The sequence below is a fragment of the Sorex fumeus genome, unplaced genomic scaffold (assembly GCF_029834395.1).
Source record: "Sorex fumeus unplaced genomic scaffold, SorFum_2.1 ptg000128l, whole genome shotgun sequence".
In the NCBI taxonomy this organism is placed as follows: domain Eukaryota; kingdom Metazoa; phylum Chordata; class Mammalia; order Eulipotyphla; family Soricidae; genus Sorex; species Sorex fumeus.
This window is the reverse complement of record NW_026606185.1, coordinates 54,402,780-54,422,701: the sequence shown is the minus strand read 5'-3', so window position 1 is coordinate 54,422,701 and position 19,922 is coordinate 54,402,780. Positions and strand designations below refer to the sequence as shown.

At 36.6% G+C, this 19,922-nt stretch overlaps 1 protein-coding gene across 2 annotated transcripts in view; it reads right to left on the bottom strand.

Annotated features, from left to right (window-relative positions):
• The window catches only part of DCC (DCC netrin 1 receptor), a 1,215,565-nt gene that overhangs the window by 795,613 nt on the left and 400,030 nt on the right, over window positions 1–19,922 (bottom strand). For both annotated transcript variants that reach the window (XM_056138055.1, XM_056138056.1), the window contains exon 2: window positions 16,952–17,272. In XM_056138055.1, coding sequence (XP_055994030.1) covers window positions 16,952–17,272 — 321 coding nt within the window. The remainder of the gene's footprint in view (window positions 1–16,951; window positions 17,273–19,922) is intronic.

Here is a 19,922-nt window from a genome sequence, read left to right as displayed (position 1 = left end):
TATTTTGCACAAACTTGAGACATAAACATTGCACACCACAGCATATAACTGAATAATCTGGGGAATTAGTAAAGAAAATAGCTGGATTCAAAACTGAGTTTGTTCTTTTACCAAATTACTCCAGAAGACCCTGAAAATCAAAATTTAGAAGTCCTGCACTGAGGGTCAAATTAAATTATGAGTGATAGAAAGAAAAATTGGAAAAAAATTAAACCCTACAGAAAACGTTTGAAGAAATTCCCATATCCCTTTTATCTTATAGCACAGAAAAAGCATCATTCAAAAATTCTCTTATTAATGAGCATAGAGAATGAAAGCTCTGGAACACCTGTGGGTTCCAGACACCTACTCCCTGGGTTTTCCTGGAGAGCAAATTTCCAGCTTAACTGTCGAGTGCTGGATTATGCAGAAGAAGACAGATGAATAGAAAGTGATGATCAGCTCACTCATTTATTAAATTTAAGTTTATGTCAATTTTGAATTTTCTTTTATAAATTTAGATTTAAAAAATGGTCTCAACTTCAAGGGTTGCATGCGACATCTGTATTCATGCCCCAACTCTGAGGGGTGGGCACCCAAGGGTGCAGCAATGTCATTGAAAAGAAGGCCCTGGAAGGCCTTCAACTTGAGAGGATTTAGAAAGACTTTTCACTAGGAAAGCAAAGAGTTTCTTAAAAATAAATAATAATAATAATAATAAATGGACTGAAATATTTCTTCTAGGAAACAAATTTAGACATTAATAAACACAAATAAATAGTCAGCCTTCATAACTTTCTTCTATGGAGGCCCAGTGGTCAGAGCAGACAGAAAACAAAATAATTCCTGGAATATGAGTATCTTGTAAAACAGAAAAGAGATGAGCTTTGAATCTTCAACTGCGCTAGGTTGAAGATCATTATATCAACCTTGATGATGACAGACAAACCTTCTTTTTCCAAATCTAATATCTCATAACTCTCTAAGTCCCCACTCTCCTGGCTGTCTCTATACACTGGTTACTAAGCTTTCAATTTCTGATCTGACTACTTCACTTCCTGATAAATAGGACTCCAAGAATCTGGGGTCAAGAGCTCACCTCTCTGCACTGCTGTCTCCCCCCCCCCCCAGTATACACACACACACACACACACACACACACACACACACACACACACACACACATCCCCCACCATGCCCCTTCCTCATAGACAAGTTCACCGACTGCCCCGTTACAATACCATGTCGTGCAACTTTCTCAGTGAAGCTACTACTGCTTGCTAAGTATGATAAAAAAGGAAACACAGTCACAAATTTAGCAATAATCTGATGATAAGATTAGAGTGATGTTTGTCAAGCCTCAGGGAAAGGTCTTCCTGCCATGCACAACACATTACAAATATTGACATAAACAGACAAGGGACTAAGAATTTTCCAGTTATTCAGAGTTTTCCGTGCAAAGGTGTGACTTACTGTGCTCCTTGTGTAGCACATGGGCTTGTCTAAATGCAGAAGGTAGCACAACACTTCTGCTTCCTGTATGAGGGGCTGAGTGGCTATTAGGCCTGTGAGTTTTAGTGATAAAAATTGGCAGCCCTGAATTGTGCTGATCACATTTATAGCTCTTTTCTCTCCTTCCGCAAGCTACCACATGTAATCTTTCTGCCTCCAATTTCTGAGACAGCAGTCAAGCAGAAAAGTATGAAAAGGTTACTCATTATAAACCGGGAAAGGGATAAACTCATAATTTTTAAAACATATAAAACACATGTTCCCCAGGTAAGACCCTGCACTCCAAAATGTCAGGCCAGAGTGAATTTGGAAAGTTGAGTTAGAAAGCTCTGAAAATAGAGTTTATAATGAAAATGTTGACAAGCTCTTGGAGCCACTAGTAGTGTAGAAAATTTAATATGTCACCTTGTTTTACAAGACTTTCCCGCCATCGAAGAAAATTAAAACATTTAACATCTTTCATTTCACCAAATTGCTTTCCTTTTCCAAAGTGTGGTGCCATTTGTAGTGCTATTTCATTTATAAACATCTTTTTTATTGTTACCAGGTCAAACATGCACATTCTCAGTTTTGTGCTTCACATTTCATTTCCAAAGCACCAAAATGTTTATTGGGGTAACATTATCTTGTAATCTTATTCACATTTTCTGGAGACAGGTGAAGCTGTAAAAGTTCTGGTGGAGAAAGGGCTAAAATTATTTACATAGATATATGGGCAATGTAAATCATATTGACCATTAAACTATTCTAAGACTCTTTCGAAGGGTCCTTTTCAAGGAGAAAAAATATACTGCTGTTATTTGGCCAAATCTGGGGCAAAATATATAGGCTAATGTTGGAGGACACAAATTTAAACCCTCTGACCAAAGGATAACTATCTGCTTTTTAAAATACTAGTAGAAAACATGGAATTGCTCAATTTAAATACATTATGTAGAGTCAAGATTTGTATGAAAAGATAGATATTAATCTAAGTTATATCATTAAGTTTAATTTCTTCACCCTTGTATCATTCATATCATCTGCTTTTATGTTATGTCAAAGACTCACTAGATTAACAAGGCAACCCGAGGTTGCCTTCCTGGAAAAAAAACAGAAGACTCCTAAGGTTGGTTGTTCCAGACACAGCTTTTCAATGCCAAAGATACATTTTATTTAGAATTTGGTTGAGCAAAAACTAAGAGATTATACTTAGATGTGACAAAAATTTAATCAAGATCCTGCTATTGTTCAGATACTTTGTAGTATACTTGCTATTTTATTTAAGCCTGAGTACATCAGGGAGGGATATTGAGTCTGCATTTTTGGTGTTGGTTTGAAAGTGGAGTATTGAACCTAATAGATATGCAAAGTGCCTATCTAGAAGGGGAAAGATGAGACACTGGCTAGGAAATAGGTCAGATAGTCACCGAGTACGTAGGGCATGAAGATGTGCATCTCATAGAAAGGAAGCTTCTCATTGGGAGACCATCTTGCCATCTGCCACAGGGAACTTTTAACAGTACAAAATATCCCAGTTGGTTTTCTTTTTCATTTTTTTCTTTCTTTTTTTTTTCTTTTTGGATCACACCCAACAATGCTCAGGGTTTACTCTTAGCTTTGCACTCAGGAATTACTTCTGGTGAATTACTCAGGGGACCATTTTGGATACTGGGGATAAAATGTACAAATGTACTCACTGTACTATTGCTCCAGACCTAGTGTTTTTTTTTTCAACAAAATATAATTTATTGAACTCTTATTAAGTTCCAGGTCTATACTAAGCATTCCTTGGTTACTTTTCAGTGTCATTAGAAGGTTGGCCAATTCAATAAATAAGAAATTAGGCAGAGAAAATTCCACAAATGGCCCAATATATAGAATCAGAGAAAGATTAGAGATAGAATCCAAAGTCCTGGATGGCTGGTTCTTAGTCACAAAACTAGATCAAAAGGAACCAGGTTCCAAAGATGATGTCCATTTAGGGAAGTAAAAAAGATAGAATATGAAGTGATAATGAAGTCACTGACCTGTTCAGTGGATGAGGGTGTGTGTGTGTGTGTGTGTGTGTGTGTGTGTGTGTGAGAGAGAGAGAGAGAGAGAAAGAGAGAGAGAGAGACAGAGACAGAGACAGAGAGACAGAGAGAGAAAATGTAAGCAAACAGAGAGAGTGAAAGTAAGGGATGGAATCTCAAACTTAGAATTATGTCTGCCATGGAAGCAGATGGGGGCATGGGGGAGTAGAAGGGAACTTGGGGACTTTGGTGGAGGGAGACCAAGAGATTGGTATTAGAACACTGTACTCCTAAAACCCATCTATGAATAACTATGTAAGTCACAGTGTGCTAATATTTAATAAAATTATTAGAAAAATAAATAATAATCAAAAGAGAATGAGGTCTCTTCTGACCTTAGCCATACATAGGAAGCTATGTATCCCTAAAAACGGGCCATTTGAACTAATTTAACAGAAACACAGAATTAGCATGATGGATGTGATAGTAAAATATGCAAAATAAAGTGAATACAATGTAATGAGTACTAAGGCATGAAAACATGAGAGAGAGAGAAAGAGAGAGAGAGAGAGAGACACACACACAGACAGAGAGAGACAGAGAATAGTGGGGCAGACTCTTGTGTGGTCTACCCAAGTTTCATCTTCACACCACAACATGTGGTCCCCTGAGTACTAACAGAATTGATCCCTGAGCACAGAGCAAGAAGTAAGCAACGAAAGGGTATTGTCCCTTCTACCTTCTTCCCCTTGGCAGCACGGTGACGGCCATCTCTGGGAGCCTATTGGATTGAGAGGTATGAGCCTGCAGTGACGAGACATGTGGGAAATCATGGGATCGGGACTGGAACCAGACCTTCTCCCCGCCCAGACGAGAGCCTGAGTTACCGCCCATGAATGACTCCTTTGTCTCCTGAATGCCCATGACCCCAGAAGAACACAAACCAATCCCAGAACCCAGCGGCTTCTGGCAGAAATCCCTCCGGACTTTACTAAAATATCAGAAATCCCAAATTGCGCGGCTGCTATTGTGGCCACACAACATCATATCATTATCAGCAATAGAAAACAAATTATCCAGTGATGCCTTATAGGCAGGTCTGAATGTTTGGGGGAAATTCCAAATAATAATGGTAGGTCTTCTGTCAAAAAATTGAATGCAATCAAAGTAGAGAGAGTGTAAAGTGGAAATCATCTGCCACACTGGCAGAGGGAGGGGTGGGAGGGGCGTACTGGGGTTCTTGGTGGTGGACCATGTGCACTAGTGAAGGGATGAGTGTTTGTTTGATCATTGTATGACCGAGACTTAAACCTGAAAGTGTTGTAACTGTTTTCATGGTGATTCAATTAAAAAAAAAGTGAGCAATGAGACCCATTGGGTATTTCTCAATCCTTGCTCCCCACTGTGCTCCCCTCACCCTAAGAAAAACAAAACAAAAGAGAATAAGCATGGATGGAATTATAGATGAGCTTAGGTGTATATAGAAGGGCACCAAATTAATCGAAAGGGTGTTTGGTATATCCTGGTGTGTAAATACCACTTTTGAAAGTAAATATGGTTATATAAGTAAAACCTGGCAAATTAAGATTTATTTAAAGGTGATTTCATCTGCAAGTCATTTCATAGGCTAACACCGACTTGCAGCATTAATTCATAGGAAGTATGAAAGACATATCATTTAGATCAGTGAAAGGACATTTGACCTAAAAGATTCTTCAACCCTACATTTGAAGATTTTGTTTGTTTATTTTTTTTACTAAATCAAACATTTGTGATCATTCATGAACATTGATAATTCATCATTACTCTTATGAGATTATACAAGAGACTTCATCACTAAAGTAATATCAGTATCTATTTTGCTCGAGCGGGCCCAGTAACATCTCCATTGGAGACTTTGTTGTTACTGTGTTTGGCATATCAAATACGTCACGGGGAGCTTGCCAGGCTCTGCCGTACAGGCAAGATACTCTCGGTAGCTTGTCGGGCTCTCCGAGAGGGGCGGAGGAATCGAACTCGGGTCGGCCATGTTGGCTGCATGCAAGGCAAATGCCCTACCGCTGTGTTACTGCTCCAGCCCTATCTATCAGTATCTATTAAAAATTATTATTCCCCATGATTCAATAAGCATTGCTAAATATATGCTTAGATAATTGTCAAGGAAATGCACAAAAATAGTATTCAATAAGACATTCCTAGAGATGAAAATAAAAACAATCCAAATATTTACCAATATTTGAAAGATACATAAAACATGTGTATAAAAATACTATGAAGACCGAAATAGATTTAAAACCAATTTTAATGAATATAAATATTAACCAATTTTTATGAATATAAAAGCTGTAAAGATTAATAGTTAAGTAGGAAAAAAACAGAATTTTTGCAGTTAATTTTGCTTAAGTTAAAAACAACAAGAAAAACAAAACAAAAGAAAAAAGAAAAACAAAGAGTAGAGTACAAAATTATATAAAGAAGGCAAGTCTCTTTCTGGCATGCAGCTAATTCATGGTTTGATCCCTATCAACACCTATGATCCCTGTCACCATATATGATTTCTTGAGCATTGCCTAAATTGATCCTGAGCAATAAGCCAAGAGTGATATTGTCAGATACAGTCCCCCCAAAAAACATTTTTTAAAAATACAATACTAGATCAGTAGTTGCCAGGGTCCAAAGGCAGGGAAGAATGAGAGTGATGAAAGTGTTCTAGATGAAATATAAACTTTGAATAAATGAATGACTATTAAATAATATATCTCCAAAGGGTGAATGATATGGGTCTTAATTATCTTAAAAAAATCTGTATGCTACAAACCTGCATTTGGAGACAAGGGCAGGTGATCTCCAGGTTACACAAGGGAATGTAGTTTAAAGCTCTACAGGATACTTACTACTAACATTCACCAAACTTAGGTATTAACCATACTGAGAACTTGAATTTACTATAATGATACAGCTACATTGTTCTTCCAGCACATGCTGAATGAACTTCTGTACCCAAAGTTTGTCCCTGGAAATAGTGACTTAATCGAAGAAATTCTAATTATTTTTAATGTCATGTGCTAGCCTTTGGAGATGAATTCTCCTGGCAATAGGGCCCACAAAATTCCAATCCAATAAAATCAACCGGTCCTGAGAGTTAATGCTGAAGCTACAAAGGTTTTATTCATCATTAACACACTTTCTTAAGTACACTGATAGTTGGTAAAAAGCTCCAGGAAAAGTCTCTGCACATAAAACTTCTTGAGCATCCCCTTCATAAGAGGGTAATGATTATAATGAAACTAATTGGAGGGGGTAAAATGTAATTTCAAAAAAATTAATAATAGAACAGGATAGAGTTGTAAAATAAACAGTAAATTTTATGACTGTGGAATTCATGCATAGATTTAAGATGTTGAGGCTTAGATAGAAAGAGCAGTCCAAGAGGGAATGCATGTGTGTGTTTTCTATATTAATATCTAAATGTCTTTGGATGATCTAAAGTAGAATTTAGATCTATCATATAATGGAAATTGTTTGAAGATGGTAATTGGAAACATGTAGACAACATGTAGACAACAGAAACATGTAGACAACAGAATTTGAATTATCTTACACAAATCCCCTATCTGTACCAACTTGATTGTAATTATCCTGTAATTTTATGTTCACTAGAATCTGTTTGGCCTGATAGAAAGGGGCTCCATCGTAACTGAATGACATGGAGAGGGAATGCAATTTAAGGAAAGGTGATGACTTGTGTGCACAAAAGGGCCACTTACCCGAAACTCTGACAGATTTTCAAACCTGCCTTTCAATAGGAAGCACTCTGACTAGTGGGGCCAAGGTTAGCTATAACCATGGGAGTAGGGTTTTCATGTTTTGGTGGTTATGTCATATATAATTCCATAAACGACACCTTTTAATTATATATATGTGTATATATAATATATATGTGTGTGAACATATGGGGAGAGAATAAGAGAACTAAGGAGACATTTTGAGACCTACTGAGGTTATTTACTTGCTTTCAGAAATATGTCATTCTTGGAAAAACAAATAATGAAACATCAGACCATTGTTGCATGCTAAACTCACTCTTTAGGCTACCAAGGAAACTAACTGTTACATCAAGTATATATGACTTCATCTTCATATATTCCAATGGCTGCCTGGTCACTAGCAATAAGTTTTTTCCATCTTATTGTAATTAATATCCCTATCAAATAACAGACTTATTTAATAATTACTGGAGAAAAACTTAATAAGACTGCTTACTCTAAAATATATTGGCATATATTACAAAATTAATCTATTAAAATTCACACTTTCTAAAGAGAATTGACCATCTTCACTATTGCTATTTAATGCTTCAATCTGTACAAACTGATTCTGACAGGAAAAGTTTAAGAAGATTCATGCTACAAACCTTCATAATGACTCTTATTTCTCTTAACTTACTGCCTTATTTCTCTTAACTTACTGCCTAACTTATCGCCTAAGTTTGAAAAAGAAAGGATTGTAGAAATACTTTAGATACACCATAGAAAAACATATCTGATATAAAAACAATAGAAAAGTCTGTATAGAAAAGTACATTTAAATTTTGAAAATTAGCATGACATGAAATACATAATAGAAAAAACAGTACTAGTAATAGCTTCATAAAAGTAAAAATTGCCTAATTAATTTTATTTTCAGCCATAATTTTACTAGACATTTTCAATTATGTCATGTAATCTATGTACTTACTATGGCTTTAGTCTCTGTTACTCTGACACTTTTCAAAAATCAAGTTTTTATTCTCCAAAAGGATACTCTAGAATTATGAAGAGTTTTTAGTTCATATCACTGAGTTATATTAGTTAACACTCCATTTTTATTTCAGCACCACCAAAAAAAGCAACACTACAGCTATATCAAGGGTTGAATATAAACACAATATTCTTAAGTAACTGATCTTTTAATCAAGGACCAGCTTGTGTCTGGATAATGTGGGACTCTCATTTACTGTTACTTAGATTGTCATCTGGTCTAGTCTCTGTGGAAAACAATATAAAGATTTCTCAAAAAAGTGAGAATAATCCCATTTCGACAAGCTCTGCTTCATCGAGGAACTGACCCCAATACGCATATACAAAATATGAATTCAGAAATATATCTGCACACATATTCATTGCAGCTCTTAATACAATAGCCAGCAACAGTAAGCAACCCAAATGTCCAACAGCAGATGAATGCAGAAAGACATTGTGGTATATTTATACAAAAGAACACTATGTAGCATCAAGGGAAAAAAATAAAATCATGCAATTTACATCAACTTGGATGAAATTAGAGTGTATCATGCTGAGAAATAATAATCTCGAAGCAGGAGAAATATAAGATAGTCTCATGTAGTACAGAGCAAAACAAATCTAGTATATGGAGAATATTAATTGATAATAAACCTCGAATACTGGAATATACACCAGCATTAGATTAATAGATGAGGTAAAAGAAACAAACAGTTTGCAAGGAAGCAACAAAGGAACATAGGTAGCGACTTGAGATCACATGGATGGTACTAGGGGAGTGAAAGAACAAGTGAACTAAAACCATAAGGGTCAATAAACAACCAATGGAGAGGGGGTGGGAGGGAATGAAATCTGACTGAAGGCAACATAGGCATGAGGGAATGGGGTCACAGGCTCTGCAGTGGTGGTGGTGTGCAGTGCCTTTGTCCAATAATATGAAATACAATAAACTTGAACATTACATAACTATACTATCTCATATATATGTGTATATATATATTCATCACTGTCATCCCATTGTTCATCGATTTACTCGAGCAGGCACCAGTAATGTCTCCATTTGTCCCAGCCCTGAGATTTTAGCAGCTTCTCCTTTATCTTTCCCAATGCTGCCATATTGGAGGCTCTTTCAGGGTCAAGAGATTGAGACCTGTAATTGTTACTGTTTTTGGCATATCGAATATGTCGCGGGTAACTTGCCAGGCTCTGCCATGTGGGCAGGATACTCTCAGTAGCATGCCAAACTCTCTGAAATATATATATATATATATATATATATATATGCACATATATATATTTCCCTCTATGATTTGTTGCCTACTGTCTGAACCCTATCAAATATGGTGTGGCAATTATGGAAAATGAGTAGGGAGTGTCTTATTGTGTGTTCAGGAATATGTTCACTCATGTGAGAGGTTAGGCGCAAGCATGTGGAAAGCAGCCTTGAGTGTGGCAGCAGTTGGGTAGTGGAGGTCGGCTGCTGGGGTTGGATTCCTTGGGGTGGGGAGGGCTCTCACCCAGTCACCTCTGGGGTGCCCCAAGTGAAAACAGCCTGACACAGAGTCCGGTGGCATGGCTATGGGGGCCTTATTTTATGTTCCCTTTCGGGAGAAGCAGCTGTGAGTTCTGGAGGGTGGCTGATGAGGAGATTTTCTGGTACTGTCAGGAGGTGGCTTATGGGTATATATACACATGTATATAAATATATGCATCCAAAAAGATAGTGATATTTTTAAATGAGTATTAACTATTTCCATTGTCATACAAATTAGAACTCATAACAAATTAGAAAGAAAATGAAAGGTTAGAAGGATTTTTATGTTGTTTCATTTTGATGATTCTAACTATAAAAATCCCTGTCAAGTTTCCTTTTGTAATTTTTTTAAGTAGTTGTCTTTTCCTCCTGCATATTTTTTAGGAACATGTTTCTATTTTAATTTCATTGAATTGACATAGGAAGGAGGCAACTGAAAACCTACTACAAAGTTTAATGCCATCGCTACAATTCAAGGCACGGGAATATGTGGGGAAGGCTTTGAGTATGTTCCTCAAGGCTTCGAGGCAATATCAATGAGAATACCAATTTTATTTAGCTATACAATGAAGAAAAGATGATAAGATTCGCACACACACAAGTGCTTGTAATATCACATTTCTTCCTTACATTTTCTTCCCTGTTTTAGACACAAAACACTAGACTCATTTAGCTAAATGGATCTGATTAAGATCATTAAGAATTATGGAATCAGAACAATTAATTTCCCTCTCATGTTTGAAGCCTGGCAAGCTACCCGTGATGTATTCGATATGCCAAACACAGTAATAACAAGTCTCACGATGGAGACGTTACTGGGCCCGCTTGAGCAAATCGATGAACAATGGGAGGACAGTGACCATGCTCTCATGGTTTGAAAATAAACAATAAATTTATCAGTTGAAAATAAAAAAAAAGCTTTTTTCTATAACTGTAACTTCTCCAAACAGAGTTTTGAGAATATTCAGGCCCTGGGATATATTTTCCAAAGGGTTTCACTGGATGAACTTGACCTTCAAGGCAAGATTCTTATATTTGTTCCTGTAGAGAAAAGAAATATGAGCATTTTTTCTTGCTGTTTCCTTTACACAGCCTTTCAGTGACCTGAGGCAATGTAGTTTATTCTACTTCCTTTTAAGACAAGCTGTTTTTTTCTACTTCTCTTTAAGTAAAAACCGTAAAGGTTAGATTATCATTTCAGAAAATGTTCCATACTGCTGAGGCATTTCTAGTTTCTCTATCAGTATAACATGCTTTCCCTAATTATTTCATAACTCATTTAAATGGGGGGTATTCTGGAAGGAAACTCATGGCAACAACTCCTCAAGCAACTAATTATTATTTTTTAAACACAGGGGAATTTTAATTATAATGCCTGCATTATTTAAAGCATAAATGCAACAATTTTCACCATGAAACATCTATTGTAATAGGGAAGGAAAAAAATGTTTCTGGATAAAATAACAACTTAGGCAATTTAGCTGGTCTTTTACATTTTGGATTCTCAAGAAGCAAGAAAAGAAAAAAGGAAATGGCCTGAATTAGAAAGCATTTCACAACATCAAAGAACCAAATCTTTGTCCCTGGAAAGACTATGGAAAAACTTATTTTTTTATTGACATGTTTCTATATTTCAGGAAAACTTTTATTACGTATTGTTAGTAAATATAGAGTAACAATAGTAAAAATATTACAATGAAACACCCAAATTATAGTGTTTTCTCAGACGAAATTAAAATTCTCCAGTGACTAGACAAAATCTAAAAAATTTTAACCATAATAATTATTATTGTCATCATTTATTTGCTCGAGCGGGCCCAGCAACGTCTCCATTGGAGACTTTGTTGTTACTCTGTCTGGCATATCGAATACGTCACGGGGAGCTTGCCAGGCTCTGCCGTGCGGGCGAGATACTCTCGGTAGCTTGCCGGGCTCTCCGAGAGGGGTGGAGGAATCGAACTCAGGTCGGCCATGTTGGCTGCGCGCAAGGCAAATGCCCTACTGCTGTGCTATGTTCACTTTGTATTTTAGAGTGCTTTATTTACTGGATAAAGATAACCAAGATTTGGGCACGTAGCTCAAGTGATAGAGTACATATATGACTTACATATGACAGGTCTTGGATTTGAACTTGGTGCCAAATTGTCCTAGAGTAGCAGGATTCAGCCCATAGAAGAAATAAATATATATACACAGATGAATACCTGCACAGAATAATTATTTGGGTGGGAAACTATTTCATGTCTTGGATTAATCCAAATAATCAGGGAACAGAATACATGTGTGGAGAGTTAGACAATATGTGTTCAAGTCAACTTGTCAATTTGGGTGTCTATAGCAAAAGACTTCTGTTTTTTTTTTTAATTTTTGATGATAACAAAAAAATTTATATTAATATTCTTTACCAAAAAAGGTGCTAAAGCTAATGGTCAGATGTTCTAACTTTGAAGGCAATGCCTGTTCAGAATGGTTGTCCTAAGATATGGCACTTTGCTGTGTTTCTTATATTGAGCTGAGAACATCAAGGCACTGCAGATGAATGAGAAATGTTTATCACTCACTTAACCATCTAAAAGAATAAAAATTATGCAGAATGAGCATTTTTAATGGAACCCTCATTTTTTAAAAAAATCTCTTAATCTTATTTTATTTTTTTAAATTTTTATTAGTGAAACACCATGAGGTACAGTTGTAGATTTACAATGTTTTTGTGCTTGGGTTTCGATTATACAATGATCAAATACCCATCCCTCCACCAGTGCCCATTTCCCTCCCACCCCCAATCCCCCCCATCCCACCCTGCCTCTGTGGCAGGGCATTCCCTTTTGTTCTCTCTCTAATGGAACCCTCCTTTTAGGAGGAAATATATTTCTACATATGACAAGAAAAATTTCGTCAGAGATTCTAATTTTTAGTCTTGTTATCCACTCAGCCATCTGAGTCTCTCTTCTTTTTCTTAAAAAAACAAGGTCTTCTCCCATCCCTAACTTCAGGAATATACTCATCTTGTCCCATTGACTTTAAAAATCCTCACCTATGTGAATTCGTCATCTGCCTGTAACAAAATTTCTTTTTGCCCCTACTAGTCTGTTGATGGGTATTTTGTTTGTTGAAGTTGCTAAGAGGAACCCAGACAACAGGAATAAAAGAATTCTCCTCTGTGGGATTTACATCCTAGATGTTATTGAAAAGCCACCTGGAGGTAAGCTAGTGACTATTAATGTCTCTTTTATAGATGAGAAACCAGAGGTTCAGACAGGTGGTTAAAACTTGAGTATGTAGGAAAAATATGCTGGACAGATGCATGCTGATTTTGCAGTTATGCGAAGGCATAAGTAATAGTTACATCTGTTCACCACCTTTCTTTTCTTTTTTAGGTGATGCCATGAAAAAAACCTGGGTCCTCACTTCTATGAGACAATCAAACCCTCTACCAGTGACATACATCTCTAGTCCTCCATTCTGGGGAAGGTTTCCCAAGGAGTACTGAGGAAAACCAGATGCTACTTTTGTTGGCTCAGTGATGGTTCCCTGCAATGCAATTCTGGAGGCCACCGGAGCTGTACCAAGTAGCGGTGAGGGAACTATGCAGTGTCAGAAATCAAATGCAGGGCATGCAAGGCATGTACTCCTGCCCTTTGAGCTATCTCTCCTATACTATTTCTTTATAAAGAACCGTCTTAATTTTTTTATGGTACCAGAAATCAAATCCAGAACCTCAACCATGAAAGGCAAGTGTTCTACCAATGAGCTCGAGTAGCAAGTAAAATTTCTAGTTACCATTTATCTTCTAAACAAAGTCCTCAATAGTCTAAGCTATTAAGATAAAAAGGCAATTATTATTAACTCATTTCATCAAGAGATTTTTTTATGTAGCAAAGAAATAGGTAAATTAACCTAATATTATCAAATATAATGACGAGGGGGGAGGAGCATAAAAGGAAAACTAAGGAGCGGGGTGTTTAAAATGTAGAAGGAACTAGAGAAAGGACAAGGTTAAGGTGAATGCCTTACACATGGCAGATCCCAGCTGTATCCTGGCATAATATGGTTAGGGCCTTCTACATACTTTATACCCGGGAAACCACACATCCCTCTCAAAAACTAAATTCAAAAAAGTTGTGTGTGGGACAGGGAAAGGGAGCAAAGGAGGGAAGGAGGGAGGGAGGGAGGGAGAGAGACAGACAGACAGAGAGAGAGACACTTGGCAATGCCCCAAAACTCTCCATATAAGGCACAAAAATGCCATAAATTTATTGGCACAATAAATATCTACTTAACAACTATTTAAAAAAAACAGATTTTTTCCTAGGTACAGGTGATCAAAATTTTATGATGTCTAACTTGACTTCTTTCTTCAAGGTGTCCTCAATCTATAGAACTAAACACAGAGACACACTATACAATTTATTAGAACAAACTGAATTAAGAACAACAATTTCTCAGACATTGAAATTAAAAAAAAATTTAAGAATTTAATTGGGTTTAAAAATATGCTCCACAAATATTGACTTAGTTTCTTTCAAATGGCATTGTTTAAAAGACCAAGCATTCCTTACTGATATACCTCACAATTGCCAGAAAGAGTTCCTATGCAGTGAGATACTGAATAAGCAATGGGATGGGATGGTAACCTTTGGTTTATCTGTCCTACCCTCGCTCACTCTCCAGTTAAATGTGTAGTCAAAGATTAAAGCACTTGAGAAGTTCCTAGAAAGCAGGATGGATGGACATGACAAGATCACTGCATAAAATGTGCTGATTGATTAAAGACCGATTTCATGTGCCATATTTCATTTCATCAAAAGACACTACAAGAGAGCAAAAAGAGAAGGGGGCCATTATTTTAAATATGCTCTTCCTGGCACCTAAACCCTCAGAACCAAATATTTTTTTTCATCCAAGCGAAGCTGTTACCTTTTAGTGGTGACTGGTTTATTGACTGCTAATGCTTTAAAAATGAGATTAAATCAAGCTCCTGGTCTTTATTACAAGGAAGATATATGCCCCTTATGCATTCCAGTGGTTTGGCAATCTTAACCTCAGCAGAAATAACATTGATGTATGCTGTGTTGCCAAACAGCACGGTAACTGTTTAAAATGCTGTGAACAGCCTTATTGCCTTGAAATGATACAATCTAATGTTAGATTGTAACTCAGTGACTGAATCTGCCAGCCTATCCTTGTATGGAATATGAAAGTCGAAGCCACTTTATTTTAATGTTGCACAGGGAAGGAATCTGTTTTCATCTCAACATTGAAACAAAACAGTTAAGAGTGAATCTAAATTGCTGGGAAACTAAAACCATAACCATCAGGTCATTTTCATCAGCAGGATATAGATTTGGAATAAGTTCTCAAAATGCCAGCCCGCTTCATTCAAGTCAGTAGAACCAGTTTTGTGGTTAGGATCTGAGAGTTCGGAAATTCTTTACAATGAGAAAATCAAATTGCATGCTTGCCACTTCATTTGGAACATTCTGAGAAAGCAGCATTTTCTTTAATCCTTAACACTTTTCCACTTGTTCCTTCCAGTCAGCCATAATTAACAGAAAGACTTTTGGATTCCTCTATACTTAATGCTCATCAATCAGATTTGACATCTATCACTCAAGTTCCAGATGGTTGATAACCTTTGTTACCATGATCAAGCTGCCACTTTATTTTTCTTCTGAGTAGAGGGGCTTTATATAACCATGCTTACTCTCACTGCTAAAGCAGAGGAGGTTAAGGCTAGCTAGGGTTTATATCTTAATTTTAAGTAGAATAGAAAGGTTCAGTACACATAATAAAATATGGTTGGTCCATGTTACAAGAGGATGGAGTGATACAAAATCTCTAAGTGAAGACCCCACCCCTTAAAACAGGCTTGTTGAGATCTTACTGAATAGAAGCACGCTTACTGGCGAAATGAAGCTACGGCACTAGGCTTATTAACTAAGTGCACACATTTCTTTCTATACCATCAGATGACAGAAACCTCTTTTATTTACACCTTTTTGTTCTTTCACTACAATATTGTGGGAATAAAGAAGGGGGTTAGTGGTGGCCCTGTCTGATTGTCCTAGACAGTGAGTTTTCATTCTCTTCAGTCTTCCGATGTATTGACTAAATAGAATCAGAGCAAAATAATCCATGTTGGATAGCTGAAAAATAGCCCACTGAGTTAAAATCATTGCTTAGCAATAAAGGTGAGATTTGGAAGCAGCCCTTCAAACATGTTTACCCGTTTGAGGGCCAATTTCATTTCAGGTTACATACATTTTCTTCGCTGTCTGTCTGATGTCAAAATTTGCAAAAATCCCAACTCTTAGACAACTCATTATCAAGAAAAATACCATTCTTCTCCCTGCAAGTCTAAAACTGTTGGGCCAAAAGTAGAGAGAGAGTATGGGGGAAACTATCTGCCACAGAGGCAGGGGGAGGGTTGGAAAGGGTGAGTATACTGGCGACACTGATGGTGGAGAGTGTGCACCAGTGGAAGGAAGGGTGTTTGATCATTGTATGACTGGAACTCAAACATGTAAGTTTTGTAACTGTATCTCACGGTGATTCAATAGAAAACAATAAACAAATAAATAAAAATAAAACTGTTGGATGATAATAATAATAATTAATTCTCTAACCAAAGTAAGAAAAACAGAAATCAAATTATCCATGGATTCCAGAAAAATTATGTCAAAATCAATTGAAAATCTCCAGATGAAGAAAAGAAGAGGGATCTTCTAAGTACTTAGTTCTACAATGAGGGTATTCCCAAACATGAAGATATCTCAAAGCAATGTTAATTCATCCTTTAGACAAACACCATAGAGCAAATCAAAGCAGATTTTCAATCAAAGTTTCCACAGTGAGAGCTCAGCACTTAACACATTTGCATGTGTAAGTCTATGGGTCTGAATATACTACAGAAAAAAATTCATAATGCTATATTAATTACTGAGAAGAACCATTCTATTGCTTTATAAGGTAATGTAAGAAAAAAATCAGTTAGGGCCATGAGGAAATATACAATCTTCTTTCTCTTCTTTTCATCTTTTTTTTTTTTAATAAAGAGAAAACAAAACACACACTGTCAATGCAAAGTCCACCTAAAAAAAACTGGATAAAGAGAAATGATGGAATCAGAAAGGAGGAGAAGCATCACTTACCTGCTACTGAAACTTTCGCTGTTCGACTGATAATTGAACCAGAGTCTCCTAGCGAGGCCTCACACTGGTAAAGTCCCTCATCGGGCTTGTGATGTCTGGAGTGAAGAACGTTTTCGATCAACAAAGATCCGTTTGGAAGCTGCTGCTTCCTTTCATCCATGGCCAGGGACAGGTGGATTCCATCTTTCTTCCACTTGATGACTGGGGCCCCGCGGTCTGACTCTGCGGAGCAGTTCAGCAGGACATTCCCTCCCCGCATGGTGACAGCATCGGAAGGCTCGGACAGGAAGTGCAATGCTGTGAATGCCTTAATCTGGAAACCTGGAACAGAAAGGCAGAGGCGAACATGTTCACTCACTCAAGTAACTCCAAGCATATATTCCCTGAATTTTCATAAATCTTTTATGAATGCTTACAATTTTTTAAAAAATATGCATTTTATTGAATCACCATGAGATAGAGCATTACAAAGCTACTAATGATTGGGTTTCAGTCATACAATGTTTCAACATCCATCCCTCCACCAGTGTAATTTTCCAGCACCAATGTCCCCAGTTTCCCTCCCAGACCCACAGACCACCCGTCAGCCTAGCCTGTTTCTATGGCAGGCACCTCTCTTCTCTCTTTCTCTCTCTCCCTCCCTCTCTCTCTTTCTCTCTCTCATTTTAGCATTACATTTTTCAATACAGATGCTGAAAGCTTATCACGTCTATCCCTTTCCCACCTTTAACCCTCAGTTCTTGTTCAGAGTGATCATTTCCCATTAATGTCATAATCCTCTAACTTAACTACTGTCTACCTCCCCACATACTTGTGTGAATTTCCAACCACTGACCAGTCTTCCTGGCCTGGTTTTCCCTGTCTTTGGATATTAAAAATTTTTAAAAGAACAAGCTGGATCTTTGAAAAAATAATAGCTCTTAAAATCAAGTATATGTGTTAAATGAGCAAAAAGGTGAGGTACTCACAATTAATAAAATAATTATTCAATAAGTAAAGTAAAGTAAAGGCCCTCCTGTTGATCGTCGATTTGCTCAAGCGGGCCCAGTAACGTCTCCATTGGAGACTTTGTTGTTACTGTGTTTGGCATATCGAATACTCTCGGTAGCTTGCCGGGCTCTCCAAGAGGGGCGGAGGAATCGAACTCAGGTCGGCCATGTTGGCCGCTTGTAAGGAGAACGCCCTACCACTGTGCTATCGCTCGAAATTAAGAGTTTATAAAAATCTTGATAGGTTCATTCACCTGTCAGTGTTTGACAATTTAGACAAGGACAACAGTTCTCAAATAAAGCTAGATATTTTGATGTAGTACAATTAGTTGTGGAGTAGCTAAACTTTAAGAAGCCTATTTTTCTCTAGATATTCTGAATATATAATCCACTAGTTAAAAATATTTAACTAAGGAATAGTTTTTCATTAACAAGCAATAACAAAGTTAACCATGGACAGTATAGGAAAATGTATTTGGAACAAAGTCAGTATAAGAAAAAGTACTTTATTATAAAAAACATGAAAATCAAAATGACAATTACCTCACATCAGTAGGATGGCATATATCAAAAAAGACTGAAAACAAACAGTGTTCTGGGAGTTAAAATGGAACCTTCATTCACTAATGGCATGAATGTCATCTGGTTCAGACTCTAGAGAAAACAGCATTGAAGTATTTTCAAATAAGTATTTCTTATTTGAAATACTATTTATAAGAAATACTATTAAGAAATTAGAAAATTTAGAAATAGTTAATAGTTAATAGTTAAGAAATTAGAAAATTAGAAATAGTTAATACTATTAAGAATTAACTACTAATTATAAGAAATACTTATAAGAAATACTATTCTTATTTGAAATCACTATTTCTCCCAGGAGTAAAAATAACAAAAATTTGTAAAGGATATGTAGAACCAGAGAAATATCACAGAAGGTAAAGTGCTTGCTTTGCATGTGGCTTAACTGGGTTCAATCCCCAGCACCCAGTAAGGTTCTCTGAGCTCACCAGGAATGATCCCTGATTGCAGAGCCAAAATTAACCCTGAGCACAGTCAATTATATGTCCCTACCCTGCAAAAAAAGCAAAGATATATTCACTCTTATTTTCATTACAAGACCAAACTCAGTATCAAAGATATAGGAACAACCCAAAAATCCAATGACAGAAGACTATCAGATAAAGAATTTGTGGCATATACACATAGTACAATATTATGTTTTAATAAAAGATGAGCTTGCAGTTTTTCTGTAACTTGGATGAAACTGGAGGTTAAGTGAAATAAATCAGAAGAAGGGAAAATACTGGATGATCTCACTCATCTCTGGTATACAGAAAAACAAAACAAAGGAGTAGACACTACTGAATGAGGGCAAACCCTTGGCTTTGAGTTACAAAATTAATATTATTTAGCAATGTGAAAGAAGGGGTGACAGAGAGAAAATAAAGAGGTGAAATAAGTGACACACGAATAGAAGAGGGTCTTAGGGACTTTGTGGTAAAAAGCAGAATCTTTGGACACCAAAACCATGAGTATAACACCATTACAACCATGATACCTAAATAATAATAATAATAATAAAAATCTCACAGGTATTTTAGGATAGGTAAGAAATTACACTAGCATAAGCAAGTTCACAACCTGCTCCCTAAAAGCACAAATTCCCAATGTGTCTGAATTTCCACCAAACGTTGCAACGTCAGGAAATCTACAATTAGTTATAGCTAGCGTTGACTCCATAAACAGAAATGAAGAAATCAACAGAGGAAAGAGAAAGGTATATAAGAATTATATGATGTGGGGCAAGTATAATTAATTACAGCATATTGTTTTTGTGGTTGGTCAGACAACATTTAGTTAAATGTTTAGATGTGCAATGAAAACTTCTGGAGAGTTCTAAGGAGGTCATTGCAGGTCACCTTTGCTTAGACAGATGTAAACCTAAATTATTCAAATAAAATCACTTTCAATTTCGTTTTAGT